This window comes from Oncorhynchus mykiss, chromosome 31 (assembly GCF_013265735.2).
Source record: "Oncorhynchus mykiss isolate Arlee chromosome 31, USDA_OmykA_1.1, whole genome shotgun sequence".
Lineage (NCBI taxonomy): Eukaryota > Metazoa > Chordata > Actinopteri > Salmoniformes > Salmonidae > Oncorhynchus > Oncorhynchus mykiss.
This window is the reverse complement of record NC_050571.1, coordinates 29690739-29718624: the sequence shown is the minus strand read 5'-3', so window position 1 is coordinate 29718624 and position 27886 is coordinate 29690739. Positions and strand designations below refer to the sequence as shown.

Below are 27886 nucleotides of genomic sequence, written 5' to 3'. Positions count from 1 at the left end.
AGCCGTTTGTATCTCAATATCAAATCATTTCTGGGTAACAATTAAGTACTTTACACTGTGATGGTTTTTAATGAAAATTGTGAAAAATAAACTACAATTGCTTCTTAGCAAACAGCAATGTCTCAGTAATGTTGCTCGGACTGTCTGGGAGTGGCCTGAGTGGGGAGGGGAAAACTGAAAACTAGCTGTTATTGACAGAGGCTTGGCACTCTCTTTCTTATTGGTCTATTAACGAATCTACCACCCAGGGAAGTCACCAAGCAGGCCAAAACTCCATCCCACCAAAACAGGCTGAAATTTCAGGTGGTCTTTGCAAACAGCTCTTACACTAAAAGGGTATTATCATACTTTTTACAATTTCCCAGTATTATTCCAACCTCATAGTGTGGAAACATATATAAAACATGGGGAAATCACGTTTTTGACTGCACTTGGCTTTTAAATAAAATGCAATATCCCCCTATATTTCAACATCATCAGCTTGGGTGTGGCGGCAGGTAGCCTAGTGGTTAGAGCGTTGGACTAGTAACCGGAAGGTTGTTAGATTGAATCCCTGAGCTGACAAGATACAAATCTGTCGTTCTGCCCCTGAACAAGGCAGTTAACCCACTGTTCCTAGGCCATCATTGAAAATAAGTATTTGGCAAGTTAAATAAAGGAAGACAATGAATGTAGGCTTGTTTATTACATCATATTGTTATGGGTACATGGACTATAGATTATATTATTTAATGTCAAGCCTGTGTATTTTCAAGCCTTGATAATTATTTTGTTGTAAATCGTATGCTATTCTGTTGAAAAGAGGTGACAATAGGTTATTTAAAGTTTTGATATCAAATAATCTCCCCTTTCGATTTTGAAATCCAATTCACATGCAAAAATATTCTTACCCATGATTTCAATAAATTAGATGGGTTCCTGAAATAAAATATAGACATTTGGAACTTCTTTAGATTTAATAGTGAAGTCATTAGTGTGCAGAATTCCTTTTCGTTAATATTTAAAATCCTTAATATCTCCCAGATCTGTGGTGCTCAAAATTGAGTGGCGGAGGTGTTCATTTAGGACGTTTTTGATGGACGAAGCGCGTGTAGTCATTAGCAGGTGTCAAGTTTTCCCGAGGGCTGGGAGAAAATCTCACTTCTGTTTCAACTGCTAAACAGGAACCGTGTGTTTTGGGTCTTTGCGGTGACCATATTAATAACCATTAGCACTGCAGAGTGAAAACGTTTTACGCACAAGAGCTGTCGAATTTCACGACGAAATAGCGTAAATATATATGAACTTTCCCAGAGCACCAATCAACCCTTCCTTCAAAACAAAGTCTTGAGAGGTAGGCTGTAAGCAGTTTTCTCCACAAGAGGTCGTTGATGTATCACGTTTTTATCTTTCGTCTCTGTACCATTCCCAATGTTGGCTGTTTTGAGAATTGGCAACTGAGATGAACCAAAATTAGTCGAGAAATAGAAAGTGAATCCGCATTTGCAAACATCGATGGACATGGTAAAAAAAAACGTTTAATCCAATATTGTACCAATTACGCACACTTGCGGTGCAGTTTATTTTAAGTAACCCACATTTAAATTTAAAACATCTTCTGTGTCATGCTGTTTTGATTAATCGGACTTTTTGTCAATATGTTAATTTAATAAATACATTCTAACTCAATTCATGATAAATTCCCATTTGAAAATGGCAAGCACACACATTTTCAATATATTAACAAATTGTTTGTTGTCTGACATTGGCTGCAATTGAAATGGTATTTACAAAAACCCTTCATACAGGAACCTCAACTTATATATAGATGCCAATCTACAATTCTAAGATATCATCTTGATATTTAAAGAGGGACTTTTCTGCCTCTATATTTGCCTTGCACTCATAGGTCTATCTATACAGGCATTGGGACCCCGCCTCCAGTCACCACTTGAATGGGATTATTTGATTTCCACCGTTTTCTTTACCAAGACCGCTTACAAATGATGAAGTTACGTCTGTAATGACATGGTTTGCTAGAGTTTTATAAATGGTTTATTTATGATCAGTCATGTCTACAGCACCTACAAACTCAAACCTATATATTGAACTATTAGGATAATATATTTGATGTTCAAGGTGACTTGAATTGTCGACTTGATCCGTTCCATCAAATTTATGCGTTTAATTTTAAAACCCTATATAGGCTATGATTCATTTTGTTTCAGTAAGATTTCAGCCATTTTCTAAAATGTTTCCTGCATGTGATGTAACTTACATTTTAACATCTCAATATACACACATATATATATATATATATATATATACATATGTATAGTTTGTTTGAATTACTTCAGATTAACTTTAATTAAGCAATAAGGCCAGAGGAGGTGTGGTGTATGGCCAATATACCACGGCTACGGGCTGTTCTTATGCATGACGGAACAAACCCAGAGATGCCTTATTGATATTATAAACTGGTAACCAACATAATTAGACAATAAAATAAATGTTTTGTCATACCTATGCTATACGGTATGATATACCACGGCTGTCAGCCAATCAGCATTCCGGGATCGAACCACCTAGTTTTTATCTAATTTAACTGTTATATAAGATGTTATTTATGTATAAAGTTGAATCTATCCCTTTCCTTCTACAACTCCAACCAGAGCACTGTCCAACTCAATTCGTAGACGAAGCCGTGCTGTGATTGGTCGGGAGCAACGCATTGTTTCGCTGTCAATCCAAATCACATGACCCGGGAACTAATAACAGCTGAGGTTGGCGGACAAGTTTGCAGAGTTCTGTTTCAGAGCACTGAGAAATTGGAAGCACCTGACAAACTAACATTGCCTGAGCTTCTTTTGACAACTTTTTTTTCCCTCACATGAGACTGGTCAGTACTATTTCTATCTCTCTTGTCTTTGATGGTATTTTGTTGAACTTTATCCACGCCTGAGAGTGAACATTTCAAAGCCGTTCGAATGTATAACATGATGGAAACTGAGATCAAGAGCCCACTCCCGCAGTCCAATTCGGGTTCAGCGGCGGGCAACAAGAACAACAGTGCCAACGACCAGGACCGGGTGAAGCGGCCTATGAATGCTTTCATGGTGTGGTCCCGTGGACAGCGGCGAAAGATGGCACAAGAGAACCCTAAAATGCACAACTCTGAGATTAGCAAGCGGCTCGGTGCAGACTGGAAACTTTTGACCGACGCGGAGAAGAGACCCTTCATCGACGAGGCCAAGCGTCTGCGCGCCATGCACATGAAGGAGCATCCGGATTACAAATACCGTCCCCGCAGGAAGACCAAGACCCTGCTCAAGAAAGACAAGTATTCTTTGCCTGGAGGACTTCTGGCGCCAGGTGCCAACGCTGTCAACAACGGCGTCTCGGTGGGACAGCGGATGGACAGTTATGCTCACATGAATGGCTGGACCAACAGTGCGTACTCCCTCATGCAGGACCAGTTGGCCTACCCTCAGCATCACAGCCCACAGATTCAGCAGATGCACCGGTATGAGATGGCAGGGCTCCAGTACCCCATGATGTCCTCGGCGCAAACCTACATGAACGCAGCATCCACGTACAGCATGTCCCCCGCATACACGCAGCAAACCTCCAGTGCCATGGGCTTGGGTTCCATGGCCTCCGTGTGCAAGACCGAGCCGAGCTCACCACCTCCGGCGATTACTTCTCATTCCCAGAGAGCGTGTTTGGGGGACCTGAGGGATATGATCAGCATGTACCTGCCTCCCGGTGGCGACAGCGCGGATCACCCGTCCCTGCAGACCAGTCGGTTACACAGTGTACATCCGCACTATCAGACCGCGGGGACTGGCGTGAACGGAACGCTACCCCTAACCCACATTTGAAAAAATGACTATAAACTTAAGTACTTCGTATACTTGAACATTTTGATTGCTAAAATAATCGCCGTTCAGTAGTTAAAAAAACAATAATGCATTTGATTTTTTTATTTCAATGAGTTGTCCATTTTAAAGCATTTTAAAACTACATATCCTGGATTGAAACTGAATGTTCAGTCCACCAGAGTAAATTGCATTGCAAATAGGCTTTTATCATGATTTATAAGCAATCAACTTCTGTAGAAGAATTGGACTTCTATTTTAATAATGCCATATTTTCTCTGAAAATGGCATCTGGCCTCGTGAAGAGGCGTTGTATTTCAGAAAAGCTGGATTGAGAGTTGGTTCATACGTGTTTACACTTAATTTGTAGAATGTCAGTGTCGGCTGTGTCCAAATCTTTGTAGTCTTTTTCTTCATGACCTAGGTTTTAATGAAATGTAAGACTGTGGGGTGCAAGTTTTTATTTATAGTATTTTTTTTAATGTTATAATGTTCCATTTTTGTTTGACATTTTTTAGTCCGGTTAACCCATATCATGGGCCAGGAGGTCTTATTTAAAACTGACGTTTCTACTTATTTTAAGACCATCCTCTATTCTTAAATGATGAATAAATTTGTACGAAACAAGATTACTGAGTCCGTGTGTTTTGGTGATTGTGTGGGGTATGAGCCACCTGATGAGTACTTGTCGATAGGGGATGTGACGTGGGTTTGATGGGTGAAATCTGTCAGGTATCATGGGAGATGCCGCTTCACAGAATGAAATGAGTGGAACATTGAACAGCAAAGGGCGATGGGTCTAACGAAGTGTGACTAATGAGAACTCAAACATGACGGATGAACACGGTCTTGTGTAACTCAAGTTTTCATAATCTCTTCCACTTAAAATAGGCCTACTGCAAACACTAATTTTAGTAAATAAATATACGTTCATTTAGATTTTGTATAGTGTTGCATAGCCCAATTATTGTTTTGTATAATTCTGTTAACTTTAATGATCAGCATATCTTCCAATTATCGAAATATAGGATTTATTTTTATTTTTAACTTTGGTTGCGGTGAACATTTTTATTTTTTTTCCCCCATGACTATTTAGGCTTTACTAAATACACCGGTATCTGACTAGTTACTCACTTATGCAATTTTGTTGGGAATAGCTGGGACATGGAGAAATACGGCAGCACCTAAAATATGTTAATGTAAAAGACAATGGGCCTATAAAGTGTAAGTCTAACATTTACTTTCATAGCTGACTTGAAGATTTTTTTCTGAAAAGCGAAATTGTTTTAATTGACTCATCTGAATTTAACGTACTGATTTGCTTGTAAGGCCCATTGGGCTGCTTTAACCAATAACTTAACTTTCGCTTCTTACCAAACCATGACATACAATTTAGGCTACTCAATATAGTGTATTTCGAAATGGAATGTTTGTCGATTGGGTATATTTACTGTAGTCTGGATGATTCTATGGAATGTGTTCACTGACTGGTTCTGCCATAAATTATGGTGAACTATGAAGGCTGCGTTGACTCATAATCTAATCGTTAACAACGCTCCTTTTCAGTGTGGAGTTCAGCAAAGTCTTTCCAATATTGACTTTGGATCCTTTATACATAGTCATATTAGATGGCAAATTGAATCTAGGTAGGCCTACCTGTAAATCCACTCCTTTATTGTGCACAGTTTAACGACAACATGGTGACTGAGTGTGACGATTCATATTTGATTTATTTTTTTTGTATATTTTATTAGGATCCCCATTAGCCGACGTCAATAGCGACGGCTAGTCTTCCAGGTGTCCAGTTTTACTAGGGTCAGACACAAGCAAAGACATCACAGGTAAAATGCTTTACAATTTACATACATTAAAACAGTGTATGCATCTCTGTTATACATACACACAAAAAGTAGGTCACATGGGGAGAAGCGTTTTGCAGTGAGGTGTTACTTTATTTGTTTTGGAAACCAGGTTTTCTGTCCACTTGCGCTATATGAGATGGGAGTTTCTCACAATCATGGCTCTGTATACTTTGTTTCCTTGAATTTGTTCTTGACCTGGGGACTGTGAAAAGACCCCTTGTAGCGTGTGTGTAAGTTGACTGCAAACAATTTGGAATTTTCAACAATGTTTCTTATAAAAACAAGAAGCTCTTGGCCAAGCGAGACTGGCATGCATTTTTGTCGTGTCTATTATAGCCCTTGGTTGAAGCTCGGTGTTAAATTCAAATGTCAAGCGTTGGGCCAGTAACCCGAAAGGTTGCTAGATCGATCCCCGAGCTGACAAGGTAAAAATATTTTCTTAACTGACTTGCCTAGTTTAATAAAATTAGGGTTGTCAGACAATTGTTTTGGATGACATGGGTCCCATTATGCCTGGCGAAAACCAAACATTGCATTACACAGTAAGAACCTTATACCAATGGTCAAGCATGGTGGTGGTGGTAGTGTGATGGTTTCCTTTCTAGAGTTTTTCCTAGCCACCATGCTTCTACGCATGCATTGTTTGGGGTTTTAGGCTGGGTTTCTGTGCAGCACTTTGAGATATGATATGGGGAGGTAGGGTAGCCTAGTGGTTAGAGCGTTGGACTAGTAACCGGAAGGTTGCAAGTTCAAACCCCCGAGCTGACAAGGTACAAATCTGTCGTTCTGCCCCTGAACAGGCAGTTAACCCACTGTTCCTAGGCTGTCATTGATAATAAGAATTTGTTCTTAACTGACTTGCCTAGTTAAATAAAGGTAAAACATTTTTTAATTACATTTTTTAAATCTGCTGAAGGGCTAATTAAATAAAGGGCTAATTAAATACATTTGATTTGATGGTTTGGGGATGCTTTTCTGTCTCAAGACCTGGAAGACTTGCCTTAACAGAAGGAACCATGAATTCTGCATCAGAATTCTACAGGAGAATGTCAGGCCATCTGTCTGTGCAGCAAGACAATGACCCAAAACATCAAGTCTACATGGAAATGGTTAAGGAACAAATTTGTTTTGGAATGACCTAGTCAAAGTTCAGACCTAATCCCAATTGAGATGTTGTGGCAGGACTTGAAAAGAGTAGTGCATGCTTGAAAATTCACATGTCACTGAGTTAAAGCAGTTCTGCATGCAAAAGTGGGCCAACATTACTCCACAGCGATATGAGAGACTGATCAACAACTACAGGAAGCGTTTGATTGCAGCTAAAGGTGGCACTACCAGTTGAGTGTAAGGGGGCAATTACTTTTTCACACAGGGGAATTGGGTGTTGCATAACTTTGTTAATAAAAAGTATTTGTGAACTCCGGTTCCATTTTATCTAATAATAGATTGTTGAAGACCTGATCACATTCAGTATAAAACAATAGAGAATCAAAGAGGGCAAAAACTTTTTCACAGCTCTGTATATGCGGTTCATAACTAGCTTACTGTTTATTCACAAAGCCATTTGTTTTCTCAGCTGTGCAAATTAACATGAACAGCGTGGCAGTTTCCCAAAGTTTGGTTGTAAACTTAACATTAACTAGCTATGTTTTGTGTAAGAAAGTAGGATATATTGTGGTGAATGAACTTGCCATACACGTTATCTAACGTTAGTTTTAAGTTGGCTAACGTTACCTAGCTAGTTAACGTTAACTGGCTATCATAGCAGCTAAGGATGTTCTCAATCATGTTTGTGCTACGATTACACTTGTGTCTAGATGAGCATTTTACACATGACTTTAGCCTTATATGAAAAACCTTAGCTAGATGACTCTACTGGTCATCTATGAACGTTTGAACATCTTGAACGATCTAGCCTTCATTTCCATGTACTTAGTCTTCACATGGCACAACCCGAAGAGGACGGGCCACCCCTCTGAGCCTGAGTTTTTCCTAGCCATCTTGGTTCTATATCTGCATTGCTTTCTGTTTGGGGTTTTAGGCTGGGTTTCTGTACAAGCACTTTGGGACATCTGCTGATGTAAAAAAGGGCTTTTTAAATTTCATACTTGGCAAAATATAGCCATCTAGCATTCCTTGTTTGTTGGTTAGCTACTTAGCCAACATTAGCTCATCTGATTGGTATAACATTACGTTAGATAACTAGTTAGCTAGCTAATAATAAAAAAAAAACATTTATTGGCTAGCTACCTTCTCATTTGCCTGTTATCTAGCTAGCTTTCAGCTGACTGGTGTTAGCTAGCTAGAGAGGCTAGCTGCTGGACTTTGCAAGCTAATGTTAGCTAGGTAGCATTAACTAGTTAGCTACCTAGCTAATCAAAATAACTGCTTGCATTTTATTGATTAACCTCATATTGAATACCATCATATAGCAGCCATATAGCAGCAATCATATAGCAGCCTAGGTTTGTTCGCATACACTTCTAATGACTGGTAGTATGGTGCAAGCAGCCGTGTTGCAGAGCAAATGACCACCGGGCGTTAGAACTCAGATTAGCCTGAAAACATATTAGCATTGTCAGAAATGCTGCAAAAAGGTAGCACATTGTTTGTTCTTAACGGACAAAAATGAGCGTGTGAGAGCGATTAGAAATGAATCAAAACTGTTGCCCCTGGGGCATATAGCTAGTGCTATGAAAGTATTTTCCCCTTTTCTAATTTTCTCTACTTTTGCACGGAACGGTATCAGATCTTCAACCAAAACTTAATATAGGAAAAAGGGAACCTGAGTGAACCAATAACACAACCATTACATACTTATTTCATAAACAAAATTACGCAACACCCAATGCCCCTGTGTGAACAAGTAATTGCCCCCTTACACTCAATAGGTGGTTGTGCCAGCTCAATATCTAGGCATCGTATAAGAACTAGACAACTGAGTACATAAAGTGACAATTAGACTTGCCACCTTTTCAGACTGAATAAGTTTGTAGGGCCTAGATTTTAAAAAATTTAGCCCCAATTTCACTTGTCTCTAACTCCCCAACAGGCTTGGGAGGTGAAGGTCGAGTCATACGCCCCCAGAAACATGACCCGCCTAACCACACTCCTTAACACCCGCCCGCTTAACCCGGAAGCCAGCCACACCAATGTGTCAGAGGAAACACCGTTCAACTGACGACCAAGGTCAGCCTGAAGGCGCCTGGCCCGCCACAAGGAGTCACTAGAGCTCAAAGGGCCAAGTAAAGCCCCCTGGCCAAACGATGGTTGAACCCCCAAACGCACATGTGAACATGAGCCTGTGTTGCGCTGCCAGTGTCCAGAATAGCTGTTTCAAACATGGAGAATACAGTCCAGCTCCCTTTCCTGCCTAGTCATTATAATCCACATTTGTGCTGACTGATTAAGTGTCGTGTTACTTTTCAGTGTGTTCCCAGAAATTCTGAAGTTGCCATCAACAAGTTAAAAAGTAGTCGGAAGGTGTGGGTCCTGCACATGGTGCACCTAGGTAAAACAACATCAGAATCATTGAGGGGGTTTGATTAGTCGATTTGGAACCGGGCCAACCTCCTGGACTTGAGCCAGGTGCCCACTCTGTCCGAAGTCGGCTCAGCAAAAGTGACGTAATTAAGCACGGGTACTGACCAAGACGAGATTGAGAACACACATTACATCGGTTTTAAGGTCTCTGCACTGGCTGCCTGTGAGGTAAAAAAAAAAATATATATTGTAAAGTAAATCCACGATTGTACACCCCAATACATGTCAGACATGCTTTTAAGTTATGTGGGCTCCTGAATGGCGCAGCAGTGTAAGGCACTGCGTCTCAGTGCTAGCTGTGGCACTATAGCCTCTGGTTCGATTCTAGGCTGTATCGCAACCGGCCATGATTGGGAGTCCCATAGGGCGGAGCACAATTGGCCCAGCGTCGTTAGCATTTGGCCGGGGTAGGCCGTTATTGTAAATAAGAATTTGTTCTTAACGGATTTGCCTAGGTTAAATAAAGATTAAATATAAATATAATAAGTTACGTAGCCAGTAGGTCCCTCAGGTCCTCTGACACTGGCCTTTTAATTGTCCCAAAGCCTAGGACTAAGAGGCATGGAGAGGCAGCCTTTAGTTATTTCCCCCAGCCTCTGGAATAGACTGCTGAGGGGAAATATTGTGAACATGTTTTAATATTTTTTTTTTAAAATGTCTTTAGCTTTGCTTTTCCTTAGGGTGCTTTTTAATTGATCAGTTTGTCTTTGTTTTATCTTATGTTTGTGTAGTAAATACTTCAGATTTTATTTATTTATTTTCATGTCTGAAATGTGCTGTATAAAGCTTGATTTGACTTAACACATGTAGGATTCTGTATTTTGACATGCAAAAGTGATTGCCTTTGATAAAGCGTTTTTATCTGCCTTCCCTCCCCGATGATGTGATGGGCCATAGTCCAGTGTACCCAAGGACAGATGAATCAAACCCCCTCTGCTTGCTTAAATTGTGTGCCATGCCGTGCGCAGTCAAAATAATTACATGCTTGCTTACTTGGCAAGCTACGTGATTAATGAGTCTGTTTTCCACAAATCAACTTTTTTTAGCATGATGTTTTAACCAAGCAAGCAAAATGAACTAACAAAATTGGTTTTGAAGTAACGCTTCAAGACTGTCCATATATAAATGGTCTGTCAAATAAAAGTTTTTAGAACGGGGTTCGTAGTGTAATGACTAGAGGTCCTGTATATTTTAAGATTGTGGGTTTTCCTCCCAGAGGATACATTTTGACAATTGAGTTTATAGTTTTGACAGCTCCTTACCGACACACACTTTCATTTATTAGGTGGCTCTTAAAAGAGCCTTTGGTTTAGTGGAGTGGCAGTGAATGTGGTGGTGTATACAATTGTTCGTCCTGCTGGAACGGAGAAGAGACCAGCTTTGAGACTCTCCAGGAGCCTGAAAGCAACGCCTTACCGATTTGTGGTTATTATGGATGACTGTTCACACATCTAAATGTATATTTGAACCAAATGGTTGAGTTCAAGAAGTGTAAGCTGCTTATCAATACTTAAAGTTCTCCCATGTTTTCATATTTATACTTCCATTTATGACGTGTGCTCTTTTACTGGAGTTGGACAGTTGTGGACAGCATTACTTAGGACATTTGTAGCTGAGGTTTTGAGCACCTCATTCACGGGTCTTTCTCTTTACTATTTTCTGCATTGTATAGTAGTGAAGACATCAAAACTATGAAATAACACATGGAATCATGTCGCAACCAAATCAGTGTTAAACAAATCAAATTGTTTTATATTTGAGACTCGTGAAAGTAGCCACCCTTTACCTTGATGACAGCTTTGCACACTCTTGGCATTCTCTCAACCAGCTTTTCCAACAGTCTTGAAGGAGTTCCCACATGCTGAGCACTTGTTGGCTGCTTTTCCTTCACTCTGCGGTCCAACTCATCCCAAACCGTCTCAGTTGGGTTGAGCTCGGGTTATTGTGGAGGCCAGGTCATCTGATGCAGCACTCCATCACTCTCCTTCTTGGTCAAATGGCTCTTACACAGCTTGGAGGTGTGTTGGGTCATTGTCCTGTTGAAAAACAAATGATAGTCCCACTAAGCGCAAACCAGATGGGATGGTGTATTGCTGCAGAATGCTGTGGTAGCCATGCTGGTTAAGTGTGCCTTGAATTCTAAACAAATCACTGACCGTGACACCACCAAAGCACCATCACACCTCCTCCTCCATGCTTCATGGTGGGAACCACACATGCCGATATCATCCGTTCACATACTCTGCGTCTCACAAAGACATGATGGTTGGAAGCAAAAATCTCAAATTTGGACTCATCAGACCAAAGGACAGATTTCCACCAGTCTAATGTCCATTGTTCATGTTTCTTGGCCCAAGTACGTCTTAATCTTATTTAGTAGTGGTTTCTTTTGCAGCAATTGGACCATGAAGGCCTGATTCACGCAGTCTCTTCTGAACAGTTGGTGTTGATATGTCTATTACTTGAACTCTGTGAAGCAATTATTTGGGCTGCAATTTCTGAAGCTGGTAACTCTGATGAACTTATCCTCTGCAGCAGAGGTAATACTGGGTCTTCCTTTCCTGTGGCGGTCCTCCTGAGTGGCAGTTTTTCATCATAGCGCTTGATGGTTTTTACGACTGCACATGAAGAAACTATCAAAGGTATTAATGTTCAGTATAGACTGACCTTTGTCTTTTAAAGTAATGGACTGTTGTTTCTCTTTGCTTATTTGAGCTGTTCTTGCCATGATATGAACTTAGCCCTATTTGGTAAAATACCATCTTCTGTATGCCACCCCTACCTTGTCACAGCACAACTGATTGATTGGCTCAAATGCATTAAGAAGGAAAGATTATCCACAAATGAACTTTTAACAAGGCACACCTGTTACTTGAAATGCATTCCAAAGGAATACCTCATGAAGCAGTTTGAGAGAATGCCAAGAGTGTGCAAAGCTGTCATCAAGGCAAAGGGTGGCTACTTTGAAGAATCTCAAATATAGCATATATTTTGATTTGTTTAACAATTTTTTTTTTGCTCACTACATGATTCCATAGGTGGTATTTCATAGTTTTGATGTCTTCACGATTATTCTACACTGTAGAAAATAGTAAAAATAAAGAAAAGGCCTTGAATGAGTAGGAGTGTCCAAACTTTTGATTGGTACTGTATGTTTCTTCAGTTTTGCACTTGTCTAATTACAATTTGACAAGTGTTTTCCATTCCTTAGTGTCTATAGCAGGAAATATCAAAATTGCTCTTGATTAGCCACAGAGTTATGCAGTCTTTTTTTATTCAAGCCCAGTGCTACCACACCTGATTCTACTACTCAGCTGTTTATCGAGACCATGAATAAAAAGCCTGCATAAACATGTGGCTTGTCAAGAGCAATTGTGGCCATCCCTGAATTGTATTTACAAAGTTGACTATCTGATGAGTGTACATTTGGTTGTAAATGTTATTTAGTGATAAACAAGGTGCATTTTGGGTAATGTAGTACTAGGTCTTCAGTGAACTTGAAGGTACATTTTCATGTAAATAGTTCATGGGTACTTGTTGATTTATTTGTGTGTTTTCCAGGAGCTTGCTCAATTGTCTTAAGAGAGATCAGAGATTTTTTTCTACAGTTTTCTCCGTATTGGCATAAGTGGGTTTCTGTTTTTTTCCTTCCATCTGGAAAATCAGCTGTTAATATTAAATAAATATGAACTACATTGTCTGTCATTGTTTACTTGACTTTTATTGCTGTGTTACGCTGTATTATAAACTGGGTGGTTGTTTCCTGAATGATGATGATGATTGGCTGAAAGCCATGGTATATCAGACTGTATACCACAGGGTATAACAATATTTATTTTTACTTCTATATACATGTAATCACGTTGGTAATCTGTTTTATAATAGCAATAAGGCACTTCAGGGTTTCGTGGTATATGGCCAATAGCGCTGTATCCAGGCATTAGGCGTGCATTGGGCATATACCAAACCCCCTCGTACCTTATTGCTTAATTACAATGTTGTATAATGTTGCATAATCACCTTCCGGTGTAAAAACCACGGAAATGGAAATACAAACTGTTTTAACTGAGAATAAGCGTTGGTCTGAAGCGGGAAAATAAAGGAAATTCACAAGACCACCACAATTCCTATTCCACCCATGCTCTACCAAGGTTTGACATACTACAGTAGCTTTGTTGGTATTGTACTTCAAACTGTGTGTAGACAGGTGGCTTACACGGAACCCAAACTGGCTGCGCGTGTGTGTGCCATCGTGCATACATTTATTGTGTCCCCCCACACCAAACGCAATCACGACACGCAGGTTAAAATATCATTGAGTTATTTTACCTGAAATGCTCAAGGTCCTCTACTCTGCCAATTAATCCACACACAAAATCTTTTACATTGTTGCATGCTGCGTTTTATATTTTTGTTCAGTGTATTTTTTACACATTGTCCTATTGTAAATGTGCATTATTGTGGCATTACCATCTTTATTGCAACAATTAATTCAAGGAGACACAACTGTAAATTGACATAAGCCATGAGCTACCCACTGATCAGCACAACAATTTGATAAAACAGGAACATGTTTGAAACGAGGGGTTCTGAGTCAATATTACACAGGTAAGCTATAACAGCTACAGAAATCAGGAATGCAGACAGGCTCTATCTGAGATACTGTGTTATGTTGGACACCAACTGACCAATAAAGAATCTGATTATGGAGCTTTCTTTATGACCTGTTTTGTTCAAATAAAGGATTAGGGAATACATGCATGTACCACATTATTACAAGACAAAACAGCTGGCTCAATTAAGCCTGATGGTCTTGTAAGTATAAAAGCAAAGCTTGCTTTCATTTAATAAAAATAAAAAACTTGAAAAGGTAGTGGAATGGGATAATGTCTTAGTGTGGTGTGGGAATAGTTCAATAATTTACCTTGTATGTGGTACACATCCCATTATTGTGGAAGCACCTCTAAAAGTATGAATTAGGCTGTTTTGAGAAGGTTTGAATCCAAAGCAACGTACGTACATATAGTTCCAAGTACAATACCAACATAGCTACTGCAGTAGGTCAAAGCTGTGTGCTGGAAAACCTTGGTAGAGCATTGTAGAACAGGCATTGTGGTGCTCGTGAATTTCCTTTCGGCTTCAGACCAATGCTTATTCTCACCTAAAACTTAGTTTTTAGATTTTAATAGTATTGATATTATCCCTCTGATTACAATGAAGAGCAAAACATGCCGCTCTGTTCTGGGTCAGCTGTAGTTCTTCTAGCTCCTTCTTTGCAGGACTTGACCATATGACTGGACAATAATCAAGATAAGATAAAACTAGAGACTGCAGGACTTGGCATATCATATAGACTTAGCCTATACTTTGACTAAATTAATGAACAAGAAATAATTCCAATTTATTTGGGAATTCATTGGCCTATACACCCTTTATTGACAAAGTAGGCCTATAGTAACTAGGTTCATTCAGTTTTTTTTATCTTTAATTTCCAGACAATTATTTTACGAGGCATGTTTTGTCAGAATATTAAAAGGCAGAGTATTATTAGATTAAATAATTGAATCACTGTCTGAATGTGGCTCTTAATATACTTGCATTAGTCGTATCCTTGTTTTGAATGTGACTTGACAAACAGAATAAAACGCTTGAATTTGAAACCGTTTCCTAAAGGTTTCCTTCAGGTTTCTGCTAATTTTCTGCTGCTATTAGGAAGAAAGAGAGACTCAATTCCTTCTATTTGGATGTGCAGTGCCTTCGCCAAGTATTTGGACCCCTCGACTTTTCCCACATTTTATATTACAGCCTTAATCTAAAATGGATTAAATAAGTAAAATCCTCAGCAATCTACACACAATACCGCATAATGACAAAAGTGCAAACAGGTTTTTAAATATGGTTTGCAAATGTATTAAAAATAAACATACCTTATTAACATAGGTATTCAGACCCTTTGTTATGAGACTCGTAATTGAGCTCAGGTGCATCCTGTTTACATTGATCATCCTTGAGATGTTTCTACAACTTGATTGGAGTCCAACTGTGGTAAATTCAATTGATTGGACATGATTTGGAAAGGCACACACCTGTCTATAAGGTACCACAGTTGACAGTGCATATGAGATCAAAAACCAAGCCACGAGGTCAAAGGAATTGTCTTTAGAGCTCCGAGACAGGATTGTGTCGAGGCACAGATTGGAGGAGGGATACCAAAACATTTCTGCAGCATTGAAGGTCCCCAAGAACACAGTGACCTACATCATCCTTAAATGGAAGTTTGGTACCACCAACACTCTTCCTAGAGCTGGCCGCCCCGGCCAAACTGAGGGGCCTTGGTCAGGGAGGTGACCAAGAGGGAGCTCCAGAGTTTCTCTGTGGCGATGGGAGAACCTTTGGGGCTGTTTATAAGGAGCAGGGACTGGGAGACTAGTCAGGATCGAGGGAAAGATGAACGGAGCAAAGTACAGAGAGATCCTTGATGAAAACCTGCTCCAGAGCTCGCAGTACCTCAGACTGGGGCGACGGTTCACATTCCAACAGGACAACAACCCAAAGCACATAGCCAAAACAATGCAGGAGTGGCTTATGGACAAGTCTCTGAATGCCCTTGAGTGGCCCAGCCAGATCCCGGACTTGAACCCAATCGAACATATCTGGAGAGACCTGAAAAAAGCTGTGCAGCAACACTCCCCATCCAAACTGACAAAGCTCGAGAGGATCTGTTGAGAAGAATGGGAGAAACTCCCCAAATACCGGTGTGTCAAGCTTGTTTTTCATACCCAAGAAAACTGTAATTGTTGTAATTGTAATTGCTGTAATTGCTGCCAAAGATGCTTCAAAGTACTGAGTCACTTATTTTTGTATGTTATTTTTTTAACCTTTTACTAGGCAAGTCAGTTAAGAACAAATTATTATTTACAATGACGGCCTACCACGGCTAAACACCAACCCGGATGATGCTGGGCCAATTGTGCTCCGCCCTATGGGACTCCCAATCATGGCCGGTTGTGATACATCCTGGAATCGAACCAGGGTCTGTAGTGACGCCTCTGGCACAGCAATGCAGTATCTTAGACCGCTGCGTCACTCCGGAATAAAATGTCTGAATACTTATGTAAATGTGATATTTCCATTCGATTTTTTAAAATATATTAGCAAAAATGTCAACTGTTTTTGCTTTGTCATAAGGGTTTATTGTGTGTAGATTGATGGGAGAAAAAACAATTTCATACATTTTAGAATAAGGCTGTAACCTAACAAATTGTGGGAAAAAGTCAAGGGGTCTGAATACTTTACGAAGGCACTGTAATTCATAAATCCCTTTGAAACACACACATACTCACACACAAACGCTAACTTTCTTCTTGTCTTTGATGCCTAGATAAGCAGCGGTGGGACACAGTTCTTTACTATGACTGCTGGGTCTACATGATGAGTTTACTATTAAATCACTAACCCAGAAACCTCTATTGCTTATCGTAGGCTTCATTGCAGTCTGTTACGCAAAACCATTCCAGTCAGTTTCATTATGAGTTTTTCTGAGACCCTGCTTCTTCGCATCCCAGCTCACTCCCTCTATCCAACGTCCTTACAGTAGAGCTATGGAGCAAGCAGACACAATGAGGTCTGACTGCGACCCGCGTCCAGGGAAGATCTGCCCAAGGAAGAACCGCCCAAGGTTCTTGTTGACATAGCATGTTAGGAGAACTAACGTGAGGAACGCTAACGCAGCAGGTGAGGAAAGCTAACGCAGCAGGTGAGGAAAGCTAACGCAGCACGTGAGGAAAGCTAAAGCAGCACGTGAGGAAAGCTAACGCAACACGCGAGGAAAGCTAACGCAGCACGTGAGGAAAGCTAAAGCAGCACGTGAGGAAAGCTAACGCAACACGCGAGGAAAGCTAACGCAGCACGCGAGGAAAGCTAACGCAGCAGGCGAGGAGAACTAACGCAGCAGGTGAGGAGAACTAACGTAGCAGGTTGAGAATGAGGTTAAGGTTAGGAAAAGGGTTAGGCTTAGCTACAATGCTATAGTCGACCCATAGAATGAGGAAGTAGCCAGGAGCCAATAGAATGAGAAGCAAGAGGGGGCTTGGTTAACCTGGGCGGTTCTTCCCTGAGCGGTTCTTCCCTGGGGTTTCCCTGGATGCGGGTTGCAGTCAGACCCTTCTCAGCAGGTATGCCTATACTGCTGCAAAGCACCCTGGGATAGGCTACCCCAGACAGAAGAGGGCCAGAGCATTGGCATTCCCCGCTGGCCTTCCCACACTCCCTGTAGGATTTGATACAGAGCTCAGCACAGCGGCCTGGATTAGCCCCATGCACCTTTGTGGAGGGAAAGATTATCCGGACCTCCCTGCATTCACTGACAGGGTCTTATGTCACTCTAGTACGATAGCGGCTGCCTATCAGCTAATCACCCTCTCCAAGTCATTTTTTTGCAATTAAGCAGCTTTTCCCTTCCCGGTTGGCCATGTCGGAGGTGTTTGCACTGGGTCAGAGTCAGAGAGAGTCACGGTTCTGTGCCATCTGTCAAAATGTGCTAGATCAGTCAATTGGTTTGTGATGCCCGAGCGGAGCGGCCTCCAGGCTCAGCCCTCATAGTTTGTAGGGTTCAGTTCTGTGGTACTTTTCCATTAGGATAGCAAGGCCCTACAGGAAATATGATGCAACAGTTATCAAGGTCTTACTGCTGCACTGAGTCTTAAGCTTTGTTTTCCAATGTATGTAACTTCCTAGATCCCACTTCTTATGATATGTATTGCTTCTCCTGAGGACACTTAAAACATGGCTAAAACCGTGTAACTCAGTAGCTAAACCCTCAGTAGCTAACCCCCCCACACACAACCTTCCTCTCCGCCCTCTCGCTGAGCAGCACCCAGAGGGCCTCTCTCAGGGCCTGTCATGTGGAGCACTGTGCCCACTGAGCGAGTGCGGGCATATCCCCACTTCCATCTGCCTATGACCTCACTGGGCCTGTTTGTTTAACCTTCTCCAAAAATTAACTTAATTACAACCCTGTAGAACACGAATTCAGTGGATTCCCAGAGGCTTCCATCTGCTTCTGTGTGGTGTTTGTGATTGTGTGTTTAAATGCTCAGTTTGAGTTCAATTACATTTCACTTCCAGTCAATTAGAAAGTACAGTGAAATTCCAATTCTCTTCCAATGCTATTCAATTAGGAAAATTTGGAATTGGAATTGTGTGTACTTTATGAATTGACTGGAATTTAAATGTAATTGATCCCAACCCTGGTAAATGATTGTTTCCCTATGTGTGTGTATATTCAGAGCTTCTGTCTCATACTTTTTTTTCCGGAGCATTTTTTTCTTGCCCTTCCACTTACATACAGTGGGGAGAACAAGTATTTGATACACTGCCGATTTTGAAGGTTTTCCTACTTACAAAGCATGTAGAGGTCTGTAATTTTTATCATAGGTACACTTCAACTGTGAGAGACGGAATCTAAAATCACATTGTATGATTTTTAAGTAATTAATTTGCATTTTATTGCATGACATAAGTATTTGATACATCAGAAAATCAGAACGACCCATCTTCAATGCTCTTACTGAGGGAAGGAGGTTGTTGGCCGAGATCTCACGATACATGGCCCCATCCATCCTCCCCTCAATATGGTGCAGTCGTCCTGTCCCCTTTGCAGAAAAGCATCCCAAAAGAATGAAGTTTCCATCTCCATGCTTCACGGTTGGGATGGTGTTCTTGGGTTTGTACTCATCCTTCTTCTTCCTCCAAACACGGCGAGTGGAGTTTAGACCAAAAAGCTCTATTTTTGTCTCATCAGACCACATGACCTTCTCCCATTCCTCCTCTGGATCACCCAGATGGTCATTGGCAAACTTCAGAAGGGCCTGGACAGGACATGCGCTGGCTTGAGCAGGGGGACCTTGCGTGCGCTGCAGAATTTTAATCCATGACGGCGTAGTGTGTTACTAATGGTTTTATTTGCGACTGTGGTCCCAGCCCTCTTCAGGTCATTGACCAGGTCTTGCCGTGTAGTTCTTTGCTGATCCCTCACCTTCCTCATGATCATTGATGCCCCACGTGGTGAGATCTTGCATGGAGCCCCAGACGGAGGGTGATTGACCGTCATCTTGAACTTCTTCCATTTTCTAATAATTGCGCCAACAGTTGTTGCCTTCTCACCAAGCTGCTTGCCTATTGTCCTGTAGCCCATCCCAGCCTTGTGCAGGTCGACAATTTTATCCCTGATGTCCTTACACAGCTCTCTGGTCTTGGCCATTGTGGAGAGGTTGGAGTCTGTTTGATTGAGTGTGTGGACAGGTGTCTTTTATACAGGTAACGAGTTCAAACAAGTGCAGTTAATACAGGTAATGAGTGGAGAACAAGAGGGCTTCTTAAAGAAAAACTAACAGGTCTGTGAGAGCCGGAATTCTTACTGGTTGGTAGGTGATCAAATACTTATGTCATGCAATAAAATGCAAATGAAGTTACTTAAAAATCATACAATGTGATTTTCTGGATTTTTGTTTTAGATTCCGTCTCTCACAGTTGAAGTGTACCTATGATAAAAATTACAGACCTCTACATGCTTTGTAAGTAGCAAAATCGGCAGTGTATCAAATACTTGTTCTCTGTGTGTGTTGCAGCGCTTCAGTGTCATACTTACATTGATATACTGTGCGTTTTTTCTCTCGTTATAACAAGTTACATGGGTGTCCCAGTATGTGAACTAGGTGGTGTGATGGAATATGAGTGGGTGTTTTAGAAGGTTCTGTCCACGTCATTGTGATGTGTGGAAAAGTTGTTGTCAAAATCTGTGCCAGACAGACTGACTGATGTTGAGACATCTCACGCCTTCTCGGTCTCTGTGGACACCTATCAGGACACACCTCTTTCCAAAAATGAACCCACATAGTTAGAAGTAAATCTGGTTCGTTTTGTGCCGTATACAGTAGGTGACTGTTGCAGTGAGACTGAAACTCCGATGAGATGTTCAATTCAGTCTGTCTGTCAGGCTGCAATCCAGACCAGAAGCAGGCACAGGCTGTATTGGTATTGATCTGCTGTGGCTGGGCTCTCCAGGAGGCCCTCCCCTCTGAGCTCAGCTGGCTTGACCTGGAGCACCCTGTATGTCCAGCTTGAGGCAGGCCTGTCCGAAGTGGTGACACTTGTGCGGGACCGTCAAGACTCACAGCCAGCAGAGAGGGGTGTGTGTCAAGTCAGTCAGTGTGTGTATGTGTGGAGGTGTGGTGGTTGGGGCGGTGTGGTGGGGGTTAATCTCCCTGAACTGGGGCAGATGTTGTTAACAAGCTACTCTCAGGTCGGCTCCCTGCGTGGGAAAATGGCATCAAATCCTCCTGGGGTCAGGGCTTTGGTGTTGACCCACTGAGAGCCATCCATCCCACCCTCTCTCTCTTTTCCTCTTCAGCCAGGCCTCATCCACTGACACTGACCCTAACTGACTGATAGAGAGGCCTCAGTCAATACACTGACCCTAACTGACTGATAGAGAGGCCTCAGTCAATACACTGACCCTAACTGACTGATAGAGAGGCCTCAGTCAATACACTGACCCTAACTGACTGATAGAGAGGCCTCAGTCAATACACTGACCCTAACTGACTGATAGAGAGGCCTCAGTCAATACACTGACCCTAACTGACCGATAGAGAGGCCTCAGTCAATACACTGACCCTAACTGACCGATAGAGAGGCCTCAGTCAATACACTGACCCTAACTGACTGATAGAGAGGCCTCAGTCAATACACTGACCCTAACTGACCGATAGAGAGGCCTCAGTCAATACACTGACCCTAACTGACCGATAGAGAGGCCTCAGTCAATACACTGACCCTAACTGACTGATAGAGAGGCCTCAGTCAATACACTGACCCTAACTGACTGATAGAGAGGCCTCAGTCAATACACTGACCCTAACTGACTGATAGAGAGGCCTCAGTCAATACACTGACCCTAACTGACTGATAGAGAGGCCTCAGTCAATACACTGACCCTAACTGACTGATAGAGAGGCCTCAGTCAATACACTGACCCTAACTGACTGATAGAGAGGCCTCAGTCAATACACTGACCCTAACTGACTGATAGAGAGGCCTCAGTCAATACACTGACCCTAACTGACTGATAGAGAGGCCTCAGTCAATACACTGACCCTAACTGACTGATAGAGAGGCCTCAGTCAATACACTGACCCTAACTGACTGATAGAGAGGCCTCAGTCAATACACCGACCCTAACTGACTGATAGAGAGGCCTCAGTCAATACACTGACCCTAACTGACTGATAGATGGGCCTCAGTCAATACACTGACCCTAACTGACTGATAGAGAGGCCTCAGTCAATACACTGACCCTAACTGACTGATAGAGAGGCCTCAGTCAATACACTCACCCTAACTGACCGATAGAGAGGCCTCAGTCAATACACTGGACATGTTATTTTCCCTCTCTTTTCTCATCCAATTTGTTTTGTTCACCAACTCAATACTCCTCTGCCTGAGACGATATCAGCACCGATCCGCCAAACAGACGTGCTCCGTAAAGTCTCTTGTTAATTACAGCTTATGGTTGTATCACCATGCGTTGCACAACCACAAAGAAGGCAGAGTGGGAGACGCTTCAAAGCCACCGCCACTTCCAAATCAGAGCAGGGCCTTAGGACCAAATGACTTCCATTGATGTCAGTAGGAAGGTACATTATTAGAATGAAAGGTTTATAGACGTTGGACAGGTTTTAGGTATAAATGTGAAGACGTGTGTTAGGGAAGGGTTCCTTGAAAGAATTCAAGTTAAAAATAAATAATTGTACTTGTTTTTCAATTAAACATACACACTGTGTTATCTGTCTAGGCCTGCACCACTTTCTAGCTGTGGCATTCTCTTTCATTAACAGGGAGAAACCATTGGCAGTCTTGTAGAATGGCAATCTTGTGTAATCAAGGATTGTTGTCCAACAACTTTGATTGAGACACTGATATTGTTAGTCTTCACCTGATAAGGCGTGTGGAATCCATATCCACTCACTCAGGGTTGGGGTGAATGTCAATTCTATTCAGGAAGTAGATGAAAGAAAACAGAAAGGGAAATCGGCTAACTTTATTTATGAATTTAATATAGATTTATAACTTCAATTGACATGCTATACTCGACATACCCTTTTAAACTTGCCCACTCAGAAATAGTATGAAAGCAGGCCTGACCAGAGTATCTCCTCCCCATATTACCCACTGCCATTGTGTGTTTTTACATGCCTCACCAATGACTCAGCAGTGTGGGGGCGTGCCAGGCTGCCAGCCAGGTGACCTTAGGTGCCACACTAGAGTTACCTTTCCTCGACAACACCCAGCACCTAGCCTGTTCCCGTCCCTATCCCCTGAGTCTAGCGTACGTACGTCAACAGAACCCAAGCGCCCACGGCCTGGTTTACCCAGACTTAGTCCCTAATGGTCGGCTCATCCATTAAGGTGTCTGAATCCCCAGCACTGTTTGTTTTAGCACAGCAGGTGCGTGTGAATAGGAGACAGGTTTTACAGTTCCTTTGTCCCCAAAGAAAACACACAGATCCCATGCAGGGCTAGAAATGTAGTATTCGCTGGTGCTGGTGGTTGTTGTTCTAGCGAAGGGATGTTTGTAGAGGGTTCTCCCTACAGGGATTTTTTTGGGGTCTCGTGTTCCACGAAGCCCTGTTGTTGAGGTTCACTTGAACTTTTGGGAATATGACTGCATGTGATTGGTGGATGACACATACATACAGCCGAGAGGGATACCTGTATGGAGAAATGACACAGCATACCGACGGTTATGTGTCATGTACGTCAGTGATAATAACAGAGGTGTTGAGGGCAACCTCTCCAGTGTGAAATCCGACCCTGAACATGGTCCAGTTCTGTAAGCCATATTCATTTGTTGTCATATTTCACATTGTCTACCAACACTAAAGCGTGTAGTGGGCTTTCACCTTACTCACCGAGAGCAGGAAGTAATCCTTTGACCCTACTTGACCCTTCTTGAGAGCCTAGAAAACGGGTCCACACTCGAGGTACATATGTCATATGTCCAGTGACAACTATCTGAAAATGGTACTGCATAGGGACAATGCAGTGATTGGGGCGCAGGGGTTATTGGAGGTAGGAAGGAGGCGATGCGAGAGGCAGACTCTCCTCTAGGCTACAGATATTGATTAGTGTTGGTTGGGGGACAGTGAGAAGGAACACAGATTGACAGACACACAATGGCCGCGCGGCGACTTAGCCCCATAAGATCATATTCTTATTGTCAGGATCAGTGTTCATTAAGCTGCTGGCTGTAACCTGTCTCAAACTCAATACCCATGCCGCCCCTCCATTCAACAACCTCCCACAAACACGTGTGCAAACATATATACAAAGCCCCCCTTCAAAACCCATAAACACACAAAGCCCCCCACCCCCCACCCCCCACCCTGCCCCACCTCACACACATATCACACATACACCCTCCTCCACAGACACCTGACCCCCACACTAAGTCCTGTGCAGCGGGGTTCAGAGGGGGATAAAGTTCCCTCCCTGATCTGATCTGCGAGGTGTTTATGGGAGACACCTCCTGCCTTGTCCTGCCGGGTGGGGAGCGTTGGTTACCCTGGGAACGTGGGGGAGGTGGGACACGTTCAGTTCTGACTGACTCTGTCACTTATTGATTAATTGCCATGGTGAGTTAGTCAGTGCTCTCTTCCTCCCTCCCGACCGGCTGGAGGTGTGTCCTGGAGGCCAGGCAGGGCTGCCCAGATTAGCCTGCCCACAATTTGTCTGGAGAGGGCTGTGACCTATCTCACTCTCTCCATCTTCTCCTTTTGGTCTTGTCTCAGTTGTTTCTAGGACCGTGTCATTAAGCAAGTGGCTTTCCCAAAGCTGAATCAGCCACAGTTAATCTGCTCTGGAGCCCTATCCATCTCCTCCATCTTGGTGACAATATGCATACAGCCAGTCTCATGGGGTCAGATGATGACATGGATTGTACATAAATGGTCTCTAGTTATTGAGCTGTGAAGTCCTGCGGCACCGCTGGGTTGATATCTTGTATGATCCAGCTTCACTTATCTCTGTACTGTTCTTGTTATGGTCATAAGTGGGGTCGTACGTTTTTCATGACTTTGCCAACTAACCAGGAAAACTCTGGGCCATAGGTTTAGGCGATGACTATGATCCAGATCATTTTTTTGCTGGCCAAGTCATTTGAGGTCAGAGAAAATTCTTGTTCCTGGTCATGAGGTCAGAGACAAAAGGTATTGTAGACCCATTTTGACCCATTTTGAATGAAAGGGACCCTGCAGTGCCAGGATTTTACCTGCGGTAGCAAACAGCCCTGTTGGAGCCCAGAGGCCACAGTCCACCAAGTGAAGAGAGGCTTGTTATGGACCTCAGCCAGGGCCACATGTGGATAGCAGGAGACATGGGACATGAAGGAAGACGGAGAGCAGAAGATAGAAAATAAGGAAAGTCAAAGCACAGCTCAGTTGCTATGGAGGGTTAGAGTGCGTTAGATCTTCCCAAAACCTTTCTTGGCTCCTCTATTTTCAAGGCTGTCATGCGTTTGTTAATGTGGGCTGGCCTGGAGTTCTCACCTGTCAAAGCAGTGAGGTGTAGTCTGCTTTATTTCCATTTTAGGAAAAAGTGAGGGGGGTTTAAGTCTTGGGCAGTTCTTCAAGAAATGCAAACTTTTCTCTATTTAGTAGCTGTGCACACTTCGGCTCTTCAAATTTGATGACAGGTCCTTCCCCGCCCCCTGTCCTCCCCAATATCACACCTCGGATGCATAAATATGCCAGTGCTCCCCACATCACCCCACCCAGGGGGCCTGCATGACTTTAGTGCCTGAGCTGTGACACCAATCAGGGGAGAGGGTGGGTTCTTTTGTCATGCTAACACAAATCGCCTCTTGTCTCATATTCAAATAACTCCTCTCTTTCTCCACTCCCTCAATCCCCCCTTCCTCCCCTCTCTTTCTCCTATCCCTTGCTCTCACCCCCTTTCCTCCCCTCTTTCTCCTATCCCTCGCTCTCACCCCCTTTCCTCCCCTCTCTTTCTCCTATCCCTCACTCTCGCCCCCCTTTCCTCCCCTCTCTTTCTCCTATCCCTCACTCTCGCCCCCCTTTCCTCCCCTCTCTTTCTCCTCTCCCTCACTCTCACCCCCTTTCCTCCCCTCTTTTTCTACTCTCCCTCACTCTCACCCCCTTTCCTCCCCATCTCTTTCTCCTCTCCCTCACTCCCCCCCTTCCTCCCCTCTCTTTCTCCTATCCCTCACTCTCGCCCCCCTTTCCTCCCCTCTCTTTCTCCTATCCCTCACTCCCCCCTTCCTCCCCTCTCTTTCTCCTATCCCTCGCTCTCACCCCCTTTCCTCCCCTCTCTTTCTCATATCCCTCGCTCTCACCCCCTTTCCCCCCCTCTCTTTCTCCTATCCCTCACTCTCGCCCCCTTTCCTACCCTCTCTTTCTCCTCTCCCTCACTCCCCCCCTTCCTCCCCTCTCTTTCTCCCATCCCTCACTCTCACCCCCTTTCCTCCCCTCTCTTTCTCCTCTCCCTCACTCCCCCCCTTCCTCCCCTCTCTTTCTCCTATCCCTCACTCTCGCCCCCTTTTCCTCCCCTCTTTCTCCTATCCCTATCCCTCACTCTCGCACCCCTTTCCTCCCCTCTTTCTCCTATCCCTCACTCTCACCCCCCTTTCCTCCCCTCTCTTTCCCCTATCTCTCACTCTCGCCCCCCTTTCTTCTCCTCTCTTTCTCCTCTCCCTCACTCCCCCCTTTCCTCCCCTCTTTCTCCTATCCCTCACTCTCGCCCCCCTTTCTTCCCCTCTTTCTCCACTCCCTCACTCGCCCCCCTTTCCTCCCCTCTTTCTCCTATCCCTCACTCTCGCCTCCCTTTCCTCCCCTCTCTTTCTCCTATCCCTCACTCTCACCCCCTTTCCTCCCCTCTCTTTCTCCTATCCCTCACTCTCGCCCCCCTTTCTTCCCCTCTGTCTCCACTCCCTCACTCGCCCCCCTTTCCTCCCCTCTTTCTCCTATCCCTCACTCTCCCCCCCCTTTCCCCCCTCTCTTTCTCCTCTCCCTCACTCCCCCCTTCCTCCCCTCTCTTTCTCCTATCCCTCACTCTCGCCCCCCTTTCTTCCCCTCTGTCTCCACTCCCTCACTCGCCCCCCTTTCCCCCCCTCTCTTTCTCCTATTCCTTACTCTCGCCCCCCTTTCCTCCCCTCTCTTTCTCCTATCCCTCACTCTCGCCCCCTTTCTTCCCCTCTTTCTCCACTCCCTCACTCGCCCCCCTTTCCTCCCCTCTTTCTCCTATCCCTCACTCTCGCCTCCCTTTCCTCCCCTCTCTTTCTCCTATCCCTCGCTCTCACCCCCTTTCCTCCCCTCTCTTTCTCCTATCCCTCACTCTCGCCCCCCTTTCCTCCCCTCTTTCTCCTATCCCTCACTCTAGCACCCCTTTGCTCCCCTCTTTCTCCTATCCCTCACTCTCGCCCCCCTTTCCTCCCCTCTCTTTCTCCACTCCCTCACTCTCGGCCCCCCTTTCCTCCCCTCTCTTCATCCTTCACTCCTTCTCATCCTCCCAAGGACCGAGAGGAAGCGGGAGAGAGAGAGCTTTCTATGTCATCAAAAGGAACATCAAATTCAACATACCAATTAGGCTAAAAATACTCAACTATAGAACCCATTGCCCTTTATGGTTGTGAAGTCTGGGGCCCGCTCCCCAACCAAGAATTCACAAAATGGGACAAACACCAAATTGAGACTATGCATGTAGAATTCTGCTAAAATATCCTCTGTGTATAATGTAAAACACAAAATAATGCATGCAGAGCAGAATTAGGACAATACCCGGTAATGATCAAAATCCAGGTAAGAGTCGTTAAATTCTACACCTACACCTACCTGACCACTGTGACTGACCCAAAATTAAGGAAAGCTTTGACTATGTGCAGACTCAGTGAGCATATATCGTTGCTGTTGAGAAAGGCCGCCGTAGGCAGAACTGGCTCTCAAGAGAAGACAGGCTATGTGCACACGGCCCACAAAATGAGGTGGAAACTGAACTGCACTTCCTAACCTCCTCCCTCAGATTACACAGACCCACAGAGAATCAGAAAACAAATCCAACTTTGATAAACTCCCATATCTATTGGGTGAAATACCACAGTGTGCCATCACAGCAGCAAGATCTGTGACCTGTTGGCACAAGAAAAGGGAAACCAGTGAAGAACAAACACCATTGTAAATATAACCTATATTTATGTTTATCTTCCCCTTTTTTTTCCTTTTTTTTTACTATTTGAACTTTGCTACAACACCGTAACTTGTTAGATATTGGTGCACTGTCGGAGCTAGAACCACAAGCATTTTGCTACACTCACATTAACATCTGCTAAACAAGTGTATGTGACCAATACAATTTGAATTGATTTGTAATATGACATTTGAAATGTCTTTATTCTTTTGGAATGTAATGTTTTTTATTTTTTATTATTTATTTCTCTTTTGTTTACTATCTATTTCACTTATTTTGGCAATGTAAGCATATGTTTCCCATGCCAATAAAGCCCCTTGAATTGAATTAAATTGAGATAGAGAGTGGCTGTGCCCGGGGCTGCTG

General features: G+C 43.2%; 1 protein-coding gene across 1 annotated transcript; it reads left to right on the top strand.

The window, feature by feature from the left end:
- The first annotated feature begins 2767 nt into the window (after positions 1 to 2767).
- LOC110504954 (transcription factor Sox-3) lies at positions 2768 to 4486 on the top strand. Its single transcript, XM_021583862.2, has one exon. The coding sequence runs from the start codon at positions 2967 to 2969 to the stop codon at positions 3858 to 3860; it is 894 nt and encodes a 297-aa protein (XP_021439537.1). The 5' UTR covers positions 2768 to 2966; the 3' UTR covers positions 3861 to 4486.
- The last annotated feature ends 23400 nt before the right edge of the window (positions 4487 to 27886 follow it).

Excerpts from the sequence above, each read along its gene's own strand:
- LOC110504954 (XM_021583862.2), top strand. The coding sequence starts at position 2,967 with ATGTATAACATGATGGAAACTGAGATCAAGAGCCCACTCCCGCAGTCC.